The 17,067-nt window shown below is 43.8% G+C and overlaps 1 protein-coding gene across 1 annotated transcript in view; it reads left to right on the top strand.

Annotated features, from left to right (window-relative positions):
• ADRA1D (adrenoceptor alpha 1D) overlaps window positions 1-17,067 on the top strand; it is a 62,371-nt gene extending 45,304 nt beyond the window's left edge. Inside the window, 1 exon segment of the mRNA XM_074196095.1 lies at window positions 16,433-17,067. Within this exon segment, the coding sequence (XP_074052196.1) occupies window positions 16,433-17,046 (614 nt within the window). The 3' untranslated portion in view covers window positions 17,047-17,067.

Raw genomic sequence — 17,067 nt, 5'->3', positions numbered from 1 at the left:
TTCCCTCTCTCAGAATTTATATTCTATAGGGGGTAAACAATATGTAAACACTCTGGAGTCAAGAGGACCTGAGTTCAATTCTGGCATAAGAGAGTTACTAGCTGTATGACCCTGGGCAAGTCACTTCACCTCAATGCCACCCCCCAATAGAACCAACCACAGAATATAAACACACAGTAAAAACATGAGAATTCATGTTGCAGGGGAAAGACATTAATGGTTACAGAGGATCAGGAAAATCTTCCTATATGAGATGGTATAGAAGCCAAGATTCAATGGAAGGGAGGAATTCCAAGAGGAAGAGGAGGAGGAAAGAGTGAAAAAGTCCAAAGGTAGGAGGTAGAACATTGTATGTGGGGAATACCAAGTTAAATTAGACTAAACCCAAATGGTGAGAGGCAAAACAGGAGAGCTGTGTTTCATCCTGGAGGCAATAGGGAGCCACTGGACATGATTGAGAAGGGGAGTGATGTGGTCAGATTTTCAATTAAGAAAAATCACTTTGGCCACAGTGTGGAGAATGGACAGGCCAATTATAAGACATTTCTGGTAGGCAAAAGGGAGTGACTCTGATAATAGCTATGTGAATAGAAACAATGGGGGCATGAGAGAAGGTAGAAAAGGAGAGATGGCAAGATTCAATAAGTGGCTAGATGTGAGGGAGAATAACTGAGGCTAATGGCAACATGAGTAACCTAGGAGACTGGAAAGGTGGGGCTATTCTGGATAGAAATAATGAAATTTAAAAGAAACGAGGGCTTGAACATATTAAGTTCAAGATGTTTCTGAGACATAAAATTTGTAATGTTCAATAGACAACTAACAATTTGGGCAGCTACATGGTTCAGTGAGAAGAGTACCCAGGCCTGGAATCAGGAAGACCCATGTTCCTGAGTTCAAATGTGACCACAGGTACTTCCTAGCTGTGTGACCCTGGGCAAGTCACTTAACCCTGCTTGCCTTGGTTTCCTCACCTGTAAAATGAATTGAAGAAGGAAATGGGAAATCACTCTAATACCTTTGCCAAAAAAAATTTTAAAAACCAAATGAGTCACCAAGAAGTGGACCCAACTGAAATGATTAATCAGCAACAACAAATTTGGAAAGAAGCAAAGTGGGGGATGTGGAGCCAGACATATGGACCTGTGAGACTTCTGCATAAAGATGAGTATTAAACCTAGACGAGTTAAGAAGGTTACAGGAGCAACTAGGTGGCGCAGAGCACCAGCCCTGGAGTCAGGAGGACCTGAGTTCAAATTTGACCTCAGACACTTAATAATTACCTAGCTGTGGGACCTTAGGCAAGTCACTTAACCCCACTGCCTTACAAAAAAAAGCCCCAAGAAAGCAAAAACAAACAAAAAGGTTAATGAAAGAAGCAAAAGGGCTCAGAGCAGAACTCAGGAAATGTTCACAACGAAGATTGTGAATGAGTTAGCAAAGTTAGAAGGAGGGATGAGACAAGTATGAGACAAGTATGAAGAGAATCAAGAGATAAAATCAGGCCAAGACAACAAAGAAAGGAAGGGCTGAGAATGGAAATAAAATTATAGAACAGATTATTTAAGGATGTATATGTTCTTTCTAATGAAGCACATCCCAGTCCTCCAGACCTATCCATTCTGTGGAAAGCTTGTCCATGTCCTCCTATAGGTTCAGGACAAGAGACCTACCACTTTGGAGACATTCTTTGCTGTCTCTTAATATGGAAAGGCTAACAATGGAGTACCCAGGCTGTTCACTGGCTATCCCAGGCTGTTCACTGGCTATCCCTTGCTCTTTCTATGTGATCAATCCATGTTTGTTTGTTTGTTTGGATTTTTTTTGTTTCATACATACCTTTGCTGAGAACCTTTGTTCCTATCCTTCTGTGGAGTTTCTCATTGGTTACATGCTAAAGGAGCATTTACTCATCATGTACCTTTCCAGTGGGCAACATTCTGGGCATCACTCATTTTCAGCTCTCCAGGGGTGAAGGAGGTATTCCCTTATTCAAAATAATACAATAATATCAATAGAATTTTGGTATTAAAAATCCTGATAGAAATTTTAAAAACTTGACAATTTTCCAGAAGCCATCTAGAACCTTTTTTCTCCTCTTGTTCGATTTTGAGTGCAACTATTTTTTCAATTTTTTCAATTTTTTTCTCAATTACATGTAAAAGTGTTCAATTTTTAAAACATTCCTTTAAAACTATTTTTGTTTTCAAATTCTTTCTTCTCCTCTCCACTGAGAAGGCAAACAATTTGATATAAATTATGCATGTAAGTTCATGCAAAATATTTCCAAATTAGATATGTTGCAAAAGAAAACACAGGGCAGGTGGCTAGGTGGCACAGTAGATAGATCACTAGCTCTGGAGTCAGGAGTAATTCAGATCCGGCCTCAAACACTTAATAATTACCTAGCTGCGTGGTCTTGGAGAAGCCACTTAACCCCATTGCCTTGAAGAAAAAAAAACTAAAAAGAAAAAGAAAAAATAAGAAAACACAAAACAAAAACAAGAAAAATAAAGTTTAAAAAGTGTGCCTTGATCTAGATTTAGACTCCATCAGTTCCTTTTCTGGTTTTGGACAGCATTTTTCCTCCTATGTCCTTCAGAATTATCTTGTATCATCAGTTCATATGAGTTTTTCCAGATTTTTCTGAAAGCATTCTCATGTCTTATAGCACACTAAGATCTATCCCATCACAACCAAATGGATGGGCATCCACTCGATTCCTAATTCTTTACCACCACAAAAGAGCTACTGTAAATAGTTTGTACAGGTACTGGATATGCACAGGATATGCATGGTTTCATAACCCTTTGGGCAGAATTTCAAATAATTGACTCCAAGTCTTGTCCATCTTCTCATAAGTATTAACTAACTTTGCAACCTTGGGCAACCTAATCCCTCTTTTCCTCAATTTCCTTAACTCCTGCAAAATGGGATTTATAATAATAATAGCTCCTACTTTCTGATAATTGTGTGTGGGGGTGGATTTTTGTAAAGATTAAATGAGACAGATAGATGGAGCGGATTAGATCACTGGGTCTGTAGTCAGGAGAACCTGAATTCAAATATGACCTCAGACTAAGCACTAGCTGTGTGACCCTGAATAAGTCACTTAACCTCTGTTTTGGTTTATATATATTTAATGGTGATACAGTAGGCATATATCTCACAGGGCCGTTGTGAAGATCAAATAATATTGCATCTATAAAGCATTCTGAAAGCTTTAAAGAGGTCTAGGAATACTAGTTATCATTATCAGCAAACCTCATAGCACTGTATGAATCAGATGTCTGTTTTGATGGATGACCTCTCTAGATCACAGACTTTCATTCCCTTGCCTTTTCCGGTATGAATGGTCAGGTCAACCTCTTCTGGATGGTCTCTTCCCAGAAGCCAAGGAGGTAGGTCAGGGGTTATTATTTCTATTCTACAACTTCCCCCTCAATGAGTTTAAGTCTGGTAAGTGTAGGAAGCAGGACTTCACCCTGACTGCAACAGTTGGAAACATTTCTTGTGTCATGGACTCTTTCTCAGAATGATGTTTTTAAGTGTATAAAACAAACTCTGTAAGCTTTCCAAATGAAAACAATTATACTGAAATACAATTTTCCACATGATTTTAAAAAAAGTAACCGACCCCTGACATGCATCCAAGATCTTCAAGGGTTCTGTGGACACTGGATTGAGAACTGTCCTTTGGGTTTCAAAAAACATTATTTGAACAAATACTGAGTGGAGTGACCAAGAAACAGCACATAGTGATAATAATAATAATATTGTATGATGATCAACTATGATAGACTTAGCTCTTTCAGTAATACAATGATCCAAGACAACTCCAAAAGATTTATGATGGAAAATGCCATCCGCGTCCAGAGAAAGAACTATGGAGTCTGAACGCAGATGGAAGCATACAATTTTCATTATTTTATTTGCTTCTTGTTTTTTCCTTCTCATGGTTTTGCCCTTTTCTTCTGATTCTTCTTTCACAGCATGGCTAATGGGGAAGTATGTGTAACATGATTGTGCCTATATGACCTATTTTAGATTGCTTGTTGTCTTAGGGAAGGGGGAGGGAAGGGGAAAAGGAAGAAAACTTCACAAATATAAATGTTGAAAACTACCTTTTACATGTAATTGGAAAAATAGAATATTAAGATAAAAAAAAGAACTGCCCTAGAACAATGGATCTTTCCAACATCAAGTTCCCCTGAGATGGCATCTGAGGATGTTAACTTAGATTTCAACTTTGCCTTGATTATGAGGGTCCTGGAGGGAAAGGATGTCTTTACATCCCCAAAGCTAGAGCAGTGCCAAGAACCCAAGCACAGTTTCATTGATGATTGTTGGTTCGTAGATGATAGACATTACATTGGATCAGTCTTTGGCTGAATTGCTTACAGCAGTGACAACCCCAAGCCTGGTTCCCTCACAAAAGAGCTACAAAAGGGAAAGCTGCCTGGAGAAGATGACTCTGGAGTTAGATCTGAAAGAAAGAGAAGAAGGCTATGCTTATGAAGGAGGTGGTCAAAGAGGAAGGAGTTAAAATAACTGTTTCTTTACATGCAGAGGGGAAGTCAAGAAAAAGCCATGACCTGGGATGTAACTGTCAGATGGTGATATGCCCATGGAAAGGGGGCACCTCAAAGCCCTTGAGCCTCTAGGGATGGTGTCCAGGTTTCTCTGGGTCAGAAGAGATTCTTCACCACATCACGTTCAGTCCAAGGAAAGGTTAGCACAGCTGACTATCCTACACACCATGATTGCTTCTGTACCGCCCTGCCTAAATAACTATATTAGACCCAGTTGCCATTAGCTCCACTAACATAGAATTTGGCTAGAAAACAGAAGGTGTGAATATTGTCCTGAGCTCTTCTCAGGGAGGCTCTTTTTTCTTATCTCCAGTCAAGGAAAGACACCGTGAGTTATTTTCATCAGAAGGACCATGGCATCTGAAAAAAATACTGCAGAGACAAAAATGCCAGTCCCATCACCAAACAACATTTTTCTACTTGGCGCCAGGGTCTGCCCTCTTAGTCAATGTCCCCGGGTGACTTCCAATTCAAACAGGATTTCAGTTCATAACAAAAACATCATAGAGTTTTTTCCCTTTGGCTGGGTCCTCAGCTGCCAACCAACCCCAGTCTGAAACCATAATGGGACCTGGATCCCCCTTCAGACCTCCCAGGCAAACACTCATCAATGTCCCTGTAGATGTCAGAATAATAGCTGGCAAGGTATGCTGGTACTTTGAGGTTTGCATTCATGATCATGCTAAGAGCTTGCAGGCATCTGGGAAAGATTAGAAGTGACAGGATGAAAATAAGGAAACTGAGGCTCAAAGAAGAGATTGATCTGCTATCTATTTCCCATTGGCAGAGGTCCCGGCACCAGAAGCCCAACTATCACACCTCCAATCTATGACTTGGTTTCCTGAAGGTGTCCCACTGAAGCAGCAGGATGGTGTGGTTGAAAGAAGGTTGGGTTTAAAGACAGATGACCTGGGCTTGAGTTCCAGCTCTGTAATATATGACTCAGTTTCTTCAACTATAAAAAATAAAGACATCGGATTAGATGATCTCTAGGATGCCTTGCAGCTCTAATTCTAGGATACTATGATTTCCATGTCATATCTTCCCATATGGGTGGATGCTTTGGTCCCTTCAGTTAACTCTTAGGAGTAAACCGAGGTATCTCATTCCCTAGATCCTCTAACATGCCAACCATCTTCCTGATACTTCATCTGTGCTTTTTTCTCCTCTTCTACTAACACCTCCACCCTCTTTCCAATATCTTACTCTGAGAACAGTTGATTGGTGATTATTCTTCATTCTCTGATATCTATGGTAATAATGTAATAATCAAGTTACGGTGTGTCCGGCTGTGACCAATTTGAGCCTGGAATGTTCTACCACAAGTTGGGCACAAATAGTCCCCATGGGTTCTCTAAATCTGCACATCTCACATTTCTTTCGAGTTGCTTCCATTCTACCTTGCTTATATAGAGCGTAGCACCCTGTCTTATGAGCAGGATGCCATGCTGGACAGTCCTATTCCAAAGTCTCCCATGCCACACCATCAATTCCAGAAGTCTTCAGAGAGACCTTCAGAGTGTCCTTATATTGGTTTTTCTAAAGTGTCCCCCCAAGAGTTCCATAAAATAGTCTTTTTGGAAAGCATGTGTTTGACCCTCAAACAACATGGCCAACCCATTGAAGTTGTGCTCTGGGAAGAGTAACCCTTGCAACACTGCCATTCTAGGATATAGTAATCAAATCAAAAGGACTCTACTGACTATCCTTGTGACTGGCCAGAACAAAGTCCTAAATGCCACTCCTCATATGTGTTGAGTTTTTCTGTTAGATGGTAAACTCCTTGAGGGCAGGGACTGTCTTGCTTTTTTATATTCATATCTACTGCTCTTAATACTTATATTTGTCCTTTATTCTCAAAGACCATGACATCAGGGAGGTGATGACATGGCAAGCAAGTGAATTGGATTTAACTAAGTCATCCACCTCACTTTCTCCTCCAGAGCCATCTGGGTCCAGGTATAAGTCAAGATGTCTGAAGATGGCCCTGAATGGAAGGCAATCAGGGTTAAGTGACTTGTCCAAGATCATTCAGCTGATTAAGTGCCAAGTATCTGGATATGAACTCAAGTCCTCCTGTCTTCTGGTTGGGTGCACTATTCTAATATCATTTCCTCATACAGAGTAAGCTTTGTCATTCATTTATTCAGATAACACCAGCCTGGCTATATCTTCTCACAGGTGCCTTGAAATATTTTCAAGAAATTAATTCACCATCCCTCCCTAGTTAGGATAACACAGTGGATAGATTTAGGGGTCAAGAAAATCTGAGTTCAAATCATGCCTCAGATATACTCTAGCTGTGTTATCCTGGGGAAATCACTTAATGCTTCTCGGCCTCAGTTTCCTTAACTGTAAAATAGGAATAATAATGAAAACGCCTACCTCACAGGATTGTTGTTAGGGTCAAAGATATATATATATATATATATATATATATATATATATATATATATATATATATATAATACTGTATATACTTAAAGTCCTATATGAATGCTAGCTATATGTGGACTTGTATATTGAACTGGCTTCCTGTTGATGTCTTGAGAAAGAGGAAGTAGTTTAACATAGAGTGTGGACCCCCTAGGGAACTTATTGGAAAGATAGGAAGCAGAATCACTGAATGAGGAGGTAAGGATGGAAAAAAATGAAAGTTAAAGCAAAGTTAAAGCAAGGAAGTGACCCAAGCCCCATACAGTGAAAGTCGTACTATTAGAAGTTAGAATTATGTAACATGGTCACTGCTTCCAACCCAATGGCAACTTGTAATCCAGATTCAAATGATGCAAGAAATTTCTTCAAGGAGTTTCTTGATTTGAACTCACCAAGACCTTGCCATAATGCAGTCAATGGTCTCAAGATTCCACTGGAATATTGGACAATCCCCGAGCATGGTAGAATTGGAAGAAGTTTCAGAGGGCAACTCATTCAGAGCATTCCAAACTGAGACATCTCCAAGCTTCAAGAATTGGATACCACACAAGCTCTTCATTGAGTTCCCTAGATCTCCTTAGAGAGCAGGCCCTTCCAAATGGAGGTTGGTGAATAGAAGACATGCTGCCCAGAGGTCCTTCTATAGAAAGCCTCTAATGAGAATTATCACAACAGCAATCAACACCAAAGTTTTAAGGTTCACAAAGTCTTTTTCCTACATTATCTCATTTGATCTTCACAAAATCTCTATGAGGTAGGTGTTATTGTTCCCATTTTAAAGATAAGGTACCTGAGAGGAGTTAAGTGACTTATCCAGGACCATACATCTGAGATAAGATTTGACCCATCTCCTCAACTCCAGATGGCTCTTGACTAGGCCAGGCTGCCTCTGTTCATCCTTCTCCCTGTGTCCCACCCCACTATCTCTTGCTAAGCTATAGCAGGAAAAAAACGCACATTTCTATTGCCTAAGATCTCTAGCCTTCCAGAGCTGTTCTTAAATCTGACTCAAGAACAGAAACCTTGGGAAGGAAGTGCTTGGGGCTTTTCAATTAGCAAAGACCTAGGATGGAACCACTGGGAACAGGGCCAACCCTAGAGGGAGTAGAGAACAGGTTTGATGATTATTCCAGTCTCTCCAGAACCCTCTTAGAAGAGCAAGGTCAGAGGCTGCAGTCAGAGAAAGTCTTCTTTGTGAACCTGGATCTGTTTTCCCCTGGGAGGAAATGGGATCAAAGGCTATGAAACAAAGAAAAATAGGATCCATGTCCCCTTGATGAACCAAAGACCCTGAAAGCAGGATCAAAATCACAGACAGACTCACATTCACTGCCTTGGATGGTCTCTTTAAAAGGCAGTCTTCCATGTTGACTGACACATGGATGGAGGATTCAAAGTATTTAATCTAATCTAGCCTAGATCCCTAAATTTTCGCAGCTGAAAAATGAAGGCATTGTGCACTGGATTCGTCTGATGTCCCATGTCTATGATTCTATCTTATGATCTCTGGATTTCAATGTCTTCATCTAGAAAATGAGAGCATTAGACTAGGTGGTCTTGGTAGTCCCTTATCACTCTAAATCTATGATTCAAGAATTTTAAATCTCTTAACCTCTCTGGTACTGCCACCAAAATCTGGGGTCCTATGAGCAAGAGGGTCATTAATGTGGGACTGCTGCTCTGCCCCCAGGAACACCTGGCCTCCAGGATCCATCCCCCATCACCCACTGACTCTGGTGAATCCACAGGAAAGTATCCCTGACAACAAGTCAACAAGATAGCCTGCAAAACCTCTGCCCCCAACCTTGGTTGACCCTCTGGGGCGTTCCATTCTACAAAGCTGGTTAGAAATCTCAGTTCATGCCCCAAAGGTAAAGATGGCTAGCAATGACCTGGACTGAAAGCTCAGAGTGTTCCTATGGAAAGATCCTTGGTTTCTCTGCAAAATAGGAACTGGCTTAAATGATCACTGAGGTCTTTTCCAGCTTCAGATCCTGTCATCTGATAAATGACCATCACACATCCGGGCTTGGGATGTGATTTCCATCCTGATCCTAATTTTGGAGATAAGTAGCTAAGCCCCACTGCAGTGATAGCCAATGGCCAAGAAACAGGGTAAAATGCAAGACTCTCCATCTCCAAAGATGGATTATGTGGGGCGGGCAGGACTGTGGGAATTTTATAGTACAAAGAGTGGTGGTCTTGGAATTGGAACAAGAGACCTGGGTTCAAATTCTGTCTCTGGCACTAACTAGTTGTATGATTTTGGCCAAGTTGTTTCTGCTCTTCAAGACTACAAAAATCGTCTGCTCTACCAGACTACGTTGTCTGTGAAGGAAGGGTAGTGTTATCTGTTCTGCTTCCCTAACAGAAGTGATGGAGAAAATCACTCTGTGAACATTAAAGTATATGTGACTGTGACCTCTCAGCCTCAGTTTGATACCTATAAAATGAGGGGTAACAATAGCCCCTACCTCACAAGGCCGTTGTTGAGACTCAATAAGATTATAGATGCAAAACTCTTATAAATGATGCATGCTGCCAACTTAAAGAAGGGAAAGCTTAGTCAGGGCCAAAGGAGACAAGGGAAGGTTTCTTGGATGGGGTAGCATTTGAGTTAGGAGAAAAGGAAAGAAGACCAATCAAGAAAATGTGTATAAAGCATTCAGAAAACTTAAAAACAGGGGCGGCTAGGTGGCATAGTGGATAGAGCACCGGCCCTGGAGTCAGGAGGACCTGAGTTCAAATCCGACCTCAGACACTTAATAATTACCTAGCTGTGTAACTTTGGGCTAGACACTTAACCCTATTTGCCTTGGAAAAAAAAACCTTAAAAAAAAAAGAAAACTTAAAAACATGATAAAAACAATCCATTGTTATTGTTTCCTCTTTATCAATGGATCATAGATTTAGACTTGGAAGGGACTGTATAGGACATCCAATCTAACCCCTTTGTTTTACAGAGTACAGAGAGGTTAAATGAGTTGGAAAACGTCACTTAAACTATTATGTGTCTGAGTCAGAATTCACACCCAGGTCTTCCTGACTCCAAATCCACTACCCTATACACTACGATATTGAAGTTCAGAGAGAAACAATCCAAAGACAAATCCCCCCTGCACTTTTTAAAAAAAAAATTGTTCAGGGAGGAAGAATAACATAAGCAGAAGTAGAAGAAAAGGATAGTCGCTGGAGAGTGGGAGAGTGAAGTCTGATTCAATTGGATGAGTCCCATAGGAGAATGTGGGCAAGTCTGGACACGGAGCCAAGAGAGTCAGGTTATGAAAAACTTCCACTGAGACCGCTCCAGCTGAAAGTTTTATGTTTGGTTTTCCCAGTTTGTTGTTGAGTCATTTCAGTCATGTCCGACTCTTTAGGGCCCCAGGAGGCATTTGTCATTCTCTTCTCCAGCTCATTTTGCAGAAACTGAAGTAAAGAAGGGGATGTGACCTTCCCAGGACCACAAAACTAGCAAGTGTCTGAGGCCAGATCTGAATTCATGAAGAGGACTGTTCCTAACTCTAGGCCCTGCACTCTCTCCACTATGCCACCTAGCTTTTTCAGTGCTTAAACTAAAATAGACCAATCAAGAGATCTCTCCTTGTGTTGCTGAAGGCCCTGCAAAATGTCAGTTAAAGCTGCTACTCAGTACTTAGAGAGAAATTATACCTGAAGATGAGCAAAATGAAGAAGGAAAATGCATAGATTTGTTATTTAGGGAGATCAGTTTGTTCACAAACATAGTGTAGTTACAGTCTATAATCCTTCTAATAAAATAGTAGAGATTGTTTTTAGCTGTACAGCCACAAAGTAGATTATTTTTAGGTTTTTTTGCAAGGCAATGGGGTTAAGTGGCTTGCCCAGGGCCACACAGCTAGGGAATTATTAAGTGTCTGAGACCGGATTTGAACTCAGGCACTCCTGACTCCAGAGCCGGTGCTCTATCCACTGTACCACCTAGATGCCCCAAAATAGATTTTTTTAAATGTGAATTGTGTTATATTCAGGTTAAATAAAATTAAATGGCATTTTGTCATTTATTCAAACAAAGGAAATCCCTTCTCATGTGTGAATTGAGTTGCTTTCACTCTTCCCCAACAGTGATTCCTAATCTTAACTTCTAACTCTGACCATACCATGACCCCTAATCCAAATACAAACTAACCTTTAATGCTTGCCATAGCCACTCATTTTGACCACAGGCTGACCACTAACTTGGCCATAGACTGTCTTCTAATCCAGCCCTGTTGCTCTTCAGTTGTTCAGTTGTGTTCAATTCTTTGTGACCCCTTGGACTAGAGTACACCAGTCCCTTCTCTCCTCCACTATCTCTCAAAGTCTGTCCAGGATCAGTTCATTGTTTCCATGACACTCTATCCATCTCATCCGCTGCCATCCCCTTTTCCTTTTGCTTTCAATCTTTCCCAACGTCAGTCCTGTCTTATTATTATGTGACCAAAGTATTTAAGCTTCAGCTTCAGGATTTGACCTTCCAGTGAATAGCATGAATTAATTTAAGCGTTGATTGATTGAATCGCCTTTCTTTCCTAAGTATTCTCAAAAGTCTTCCCCAGCACCATACTCAAAAGCATTGATTCTGTGGGTCTCAGTGTTCCTTATAAACTATCACTTAATCCAAAACCAGACTTGCCTCTAACTTTGACCATAAGATGGCCGCAGATTTTGGCTACAGGATAGCCTACAACCTTGGCCACAGTCTGGCCCTTAGCCTAATTCAGACTGCCATTTATTTGGCCACAGATTGGACTAATCTTTAAACCACAGATCTGCCCTCTAACTCTGACCATAGGATGGCCACAAATTTTGGCTACAATATAACCTCCAACTTTGGCCACAGACAGTCCTTAGCCTAATTCAGAATGCCATTTATGTGGTCACAGATTGTCTCCTAAATCAGAATGGACTAATCTTTAAACCACAGATTGACCTCTAACTCTGACCATAGGATGGCCACAAATTTTGACTTCAGGATAACCTCTAACGTTGGTCACAGACTGGCAATGTATCTGTCCACAGACTGCTTCCTAAATCAAATATGGACTAATCCTTAAGTCAAACACAGATTGTCCTCTAATCCTGGCCACCAACTGAACCCTAATAATAGGCAAGTGAATGGGTGTACCAGCACACCAGGAAGAAGCATTCCCTTTGGTCCTTCCCTTTTCCAGCTGAGGAAGAATGAGTAAGTGCCTGGCACTGTAGGTATGCTGATCAATAGCAGATGAATTGTTGAATCTAGAAGTAGTATGAAAATTTGTCAAGAAAAAGAAAGGACTTTAGTTAGTCATCTCACATTTTCCCAAAATAAAAATTCCCTTCATTGGCATCCCTGAAAACAAGGCCATCTAGCTTCAGCCTGATCAATTCCAGTGACAGGTTGGATCATTTCCCTTCAGGAGAAGAGACAATGGCAATATTTCCCCAAGGGTGCTGGCATACCTTTTGCCCACCCGATCTAGTCGAAGGCAGACTCCTATCCCACCAGAGATCTTTTAAAGGCGGTCTGATGGAAGAAGAGGGGGAGGGGGAAGATGGAGAGGGATAGGAAGAGAAGAGAGGGGAGGGAAGAGGAGGGAAGGGAAGGGACGAGGAGGGGAGGAGAGGGGAGAGGAGGGCAGGGAAAGGGTAAGGGAGTAGAGAAGAGGTGGGGAGAGGGGAGGGGAGGAGAGGTCAGGGGAGGGGAGAGGAGAAGTGGGGAGAGGGGAGGAGAGGGGAGGGGAGAGGAAGACAAGGAGAGGAGGGAAGGGAGAGGAAAGAAGAGGAGAGGAGGAGAAGGGGAGAGAGGGGAAAGGAAAAAGGGAAGGGAAGAGAGCAGAGGGGGAGAAAGAAGAGAGGAGAGAGAAAAGAGAGACAGGGAGCAGGGGAGAGGAGAGGAGAGAGAGAGAGAGAGAGAGAGAGAGAGAGAGAGAGAGAGAGAGAGAGAGAGAGAGAATGTGGATAGTAGTTCTTTGTAACCCATGCTAATAAAGTCAAGAATATCTTACAAATAGGAGCATATTGTATGAGTCTCAATTCATATTCATCTATAATACATCTCTGCCCCATTTCCTTTCTAGGGATTTTGGGAGGAAATTAGTTTATAAAGAATAAAGCAATAAATAAAATCTTTCTTTAAAAAAGAATAAAGCAGCAAAGAAAGGAGATATATTACTATTCTGAGAGGGGTCAGCAGAATGAGAAGGAACCTGACCTTCCTCTGGGATCCTTAGGCTGGATTTTACTTCTCTCTTCCATCTTTAATCAGGATGGTAATTCATCCTGGTCATTAACTCCCATTTGCAAAGCCACCCTCTGGTCTAGGTCCTTATTACCTAATGCCTAGACTATTGCATAGCCTACTGGTTGGTCTCCCTTCCCTCAAGTCTCTCCCCAATTCACTTGCTAATATAATCTTCCTAAAGTACAAATCTGACTGTGTCATCCCCTACCTACTCAGTAAACTCCAGTGGTTCCTTATTGCCTCCAAGATCAAAGTTAAAATTAATTGAAAGTTAATAGCCTGGCCCTTCCTGCCTTTTCAAGTCTTCTAATGTCTTACCCCAGAGTCCACAATCAGCCTTTTAACTGAAGCAAGAGCAATGGCTCTCCATCTCCTGACTCCATATCTTTGTCATTGGCTTTAACCCAAGCTTAAAATGTTCTTTTTCCTCCTCACAATTCTTGGTTTTCTTTCCTAGTTTTCATCAAGATTCAAATCAAAGCCTGTCTTCAATAGGAGATGCCCATTTCCTTACAAATATCTTGGTTGTACATGTTGTTTCCCTCATTCTAATTTAAGTTCCCTGAGGACAAGGACTATGATTTTTAACCTTTCTTCGTATCCTCAATGCTTGGAAGAGTAGTGGGCGCTTCAGAAATTCTGGCTGACTAGCTTATCAACCAGTGGCCATAACTGGAACCCCTCTGTGGAAGGGCAGGCAGAAGGCATGACTGTAGAATGACATCTCTCCAAGCTGTAGCCATCCTTCAAGGCTGACCCAAACTGGCCTCTGGACCTCTGGCCGTCGGCCCCTACCTAGCACTACTGGCCCATGACTCTCTTTGGCATGAATGGAATAATAAAGCTAATCATAATAATGATAATGCTTCTAAGTCAAATGGAAGCTCATCGCTTGGCACGGTTAACCCAATGATTAGTCATGCTAGGCTTAAATAAAAAGAAATTCACCCTGTTAGGCTTAAATAAAAAGAAATTCACCCTGAGAACGGGATTTTTCAGCCATAGTGTTTTAAAAACAGGCCCAGAGTGGCTAGAAGATACTTTCCTCTAGTTTCTAGCTCCACCTGCTGGTGAGAATAAGGATGGAACTAGTGAGGTGATGGAGAAACCTCCAAGTTCCAGGAGGGTTGAGCAACCTTCTTTGCCCAAGGTTTAGGGAAGTGCCTAACCTCCCAGGAGAGCGGGGGCAGCCTATTTTGCCTTTCTTTGTATCCCCAGAACTTGTAGGATGACTGACATATAAGTGCTTGCTAAATTGTTTCTGCCACATGCCCGCCCCTTCCTCCCCCCTACTTTGACCACCTCCTGAAAAGTGCCCAGCCCTACCTGCTAGAAGCCTTCCTCAGAGCGGGAGCTGTCCAAGATATCAGCAAGAGCCTTGGCCTTGCCAAGAGTTTTACCTCTGTTCTCCTTAAAGCGTAATGATACAGGGGCAGCTAGGTTGTGTAGTGGATAGAGCACCTGCCCTGGAGTCAGGAGTCCCTGAGTTCAAATCTGGCCTCAGACACTTGATAATTACCTAGCTGTGTGGGCCTGGGCAAGCCTCTTCACCCCACTGCCATGCAAGAAAACAACAATAGAAAGAGTAATGACCCTTGGGGCAGGGTGGGTTCCTCAGTATCAGAGATCCTCCCCAGAAGGCTGGGCGATCACTGGTGATATTGGAAATGTGGAAGATGCTGCTGGTAGTTGTCATTGTCAAAGTGGCAATTCCTGTTTAGACATGAGGCAGACCAGATTGTTACCAAGCTCCCTTCCAAATGGAATATTCTGATGCTGTGAGGGAGATCCCAAAGCACTTCCATGGTAGTATACCCACCCAGATTGGGCTGCCCAAAAGAGATTAAAATGTGGTTGCTGTATAATTGTAATGTGTTGAAATATTATGTTTTTAAAGAAGTATATAAACATTGTGGTTTTTAAGTCAACGTGTGGCCCATAAAGCTCCTCACGTAAGGCTTAGTGACCCTTAGTTCTACCTGGGTTTGAAGTCACTAGTTTACCCTGTTTCTCTCTCTAGTGTATGTTATTGTTTCTAGGGTATTTGTTTTCTTTCTTCCCCATGAGACTTGAGAGTCCCCTGAAGGCAGGGGAAGGGGTTACCTAAGGAGCTTGTAGCAAATAGAGAGCAAGAAGGTTCCTTAGGGGCCCTGAGTCAAACTCCATCATTCATAGATAAGGGAGCTGACTGCTCCAGGGCCACCTCCAGTTGTCCTGATTCATATCTGACCATTGGAATCAGATGGCTCTGAAGGAGAAACTGAGGTTGAGGACTTAGCACAGCTCCCGTCATTAAAATCCAATTCATGTCTTATCATGGCATCACTTCCCTTGATATCCTGTTCTTCAAGAACAAAGGGCAAACATCATCATCACACAGGGAGTGGGTGTCTGAGGCAGGATTCAAATTATGCTCCTGATTTCAAGCCCAACCATCTAGGATTAATGGGCTTCCCCTATAAGAGTAAAGGCTCCCTGGAGGCAGGGGCCCTCTTCTACCAGATTAGAGCCTTCCTGAGGGCAGAGCTCTGTCTCTCCTTTTACATCAGGAGCTTCTCAGATGCTAGAACTGGGTAACACTCCTATCAGATTGGGAAACTGATGCTCTGAGATTAGGGTCCCCCTAATCTAAGTGACTGTCTCCACCAAGAGCTTCTGAGAGTTTCCTGCATCAGGGGCTGTCACATGGTGGGGGGGGGAGGATGAACTCCCCAGCTGCCTCACACATCCCTGGATCCTCCTTCCCCTGCTTTCCCTCTGAGTCTCTCCCTCTCCCTCCAGGCTATCAAATGATGTGGGGGGGGGAGGGGAGAGGATGATGGAAGAATTGACCCCCCCTTGCTGCCCAGCCCCCACACATCCTCTGATCCTCCCTCCATCTCCCTCCAGGCATCAAAAGGGTGGGGGGAGGTTGGTGGAAGGATGGACCCTTCTCCCCACCCTGGCCCTCACCCATCCCTCTCCCTCTCCCTCCAGGCTATCAGATGGGGGGGGGGGGGGATTGTGGAAGGATGCCCCCGACCCCCACCAGCTGCCCCACCCTCACCCGTCCCTCTCCAGGCTATCAGATGGGGAGGGGGAGGATGGTGGAAGGATGCCCCCCCGGCTGCCAGGCCCTGAGCCGACCCTCTCCCTCTGAGTGTTTGTCTCCCTCTCCCCGCAGGCTCCCTCTTCCCGCAGCTGAAGCCGTCGGAGGGCGTCTTCAAGGTGATCTTCTGGCTGGGCTACTTCAACAGCTGCGTGAACCCCATCATCTACCCTTGCTCCAGCAAGGAGTTCAAGCGCGCCTTCCTGCGCCTGCTGCGCTGCCAGTGTAGACGGCGGCGCCGCCGGCCCCTCTGGCGCGTCTACGGGCACCACTGGCGGGCGTCGGGGGCGGGGGTCGGCCCGGGCGGCTCCCGGCGGGACTGCGGGGCCCCCGGGGCGACCCCGCGGAGCGCCTCGGCGCGGCCCGACTGCCTGCTGCCCGGGGGCCCGCCCGACGGCGGCGCCGTGGGCCCCCGGCTCAAGGCCACGGCCTCCCTCCGCGAGTGGAAGCTGCTGGGGCCCCTCAAGAAGCCCACCACGCAGCTCCGGGCCAAGGTCAGCAGCCTGTCGCACAAGCTGCGCGCCGCCGGGGCGTCGGGGGGCTCCCCGGGCGGGGGGACGCCGGCCACCCCCTCCCGCAGCGAGGTCGAGTCCATCTGCCTCGGGGTCCCCCAGGATGCAGGGGAGGCGGCCGCCTACCTTGCCTACGACTTGGACGGCTACTGTGGCCTCCGGGAGACAGATATTTAAAGGAGCCCCCCCCCCCCCCCC

This window comes from Macrotis lagotis, chromosome 1, assembly GCF_037893015.1.
Source record: "Macrotis lagotis isolate mMagLag1 chromosome 1, bilby.v1.9.chrom.fasta, whole genome shotgun sequence".
NCBI lineage: Eukaryota > Metazoa > Chordata > Mammalia > Peramelemorphia > Peramelidae > Macrotis > Macrotis lagotis.
This window is presented reverse-complemented; position numbering and strand designations above follow the sequence as displayed.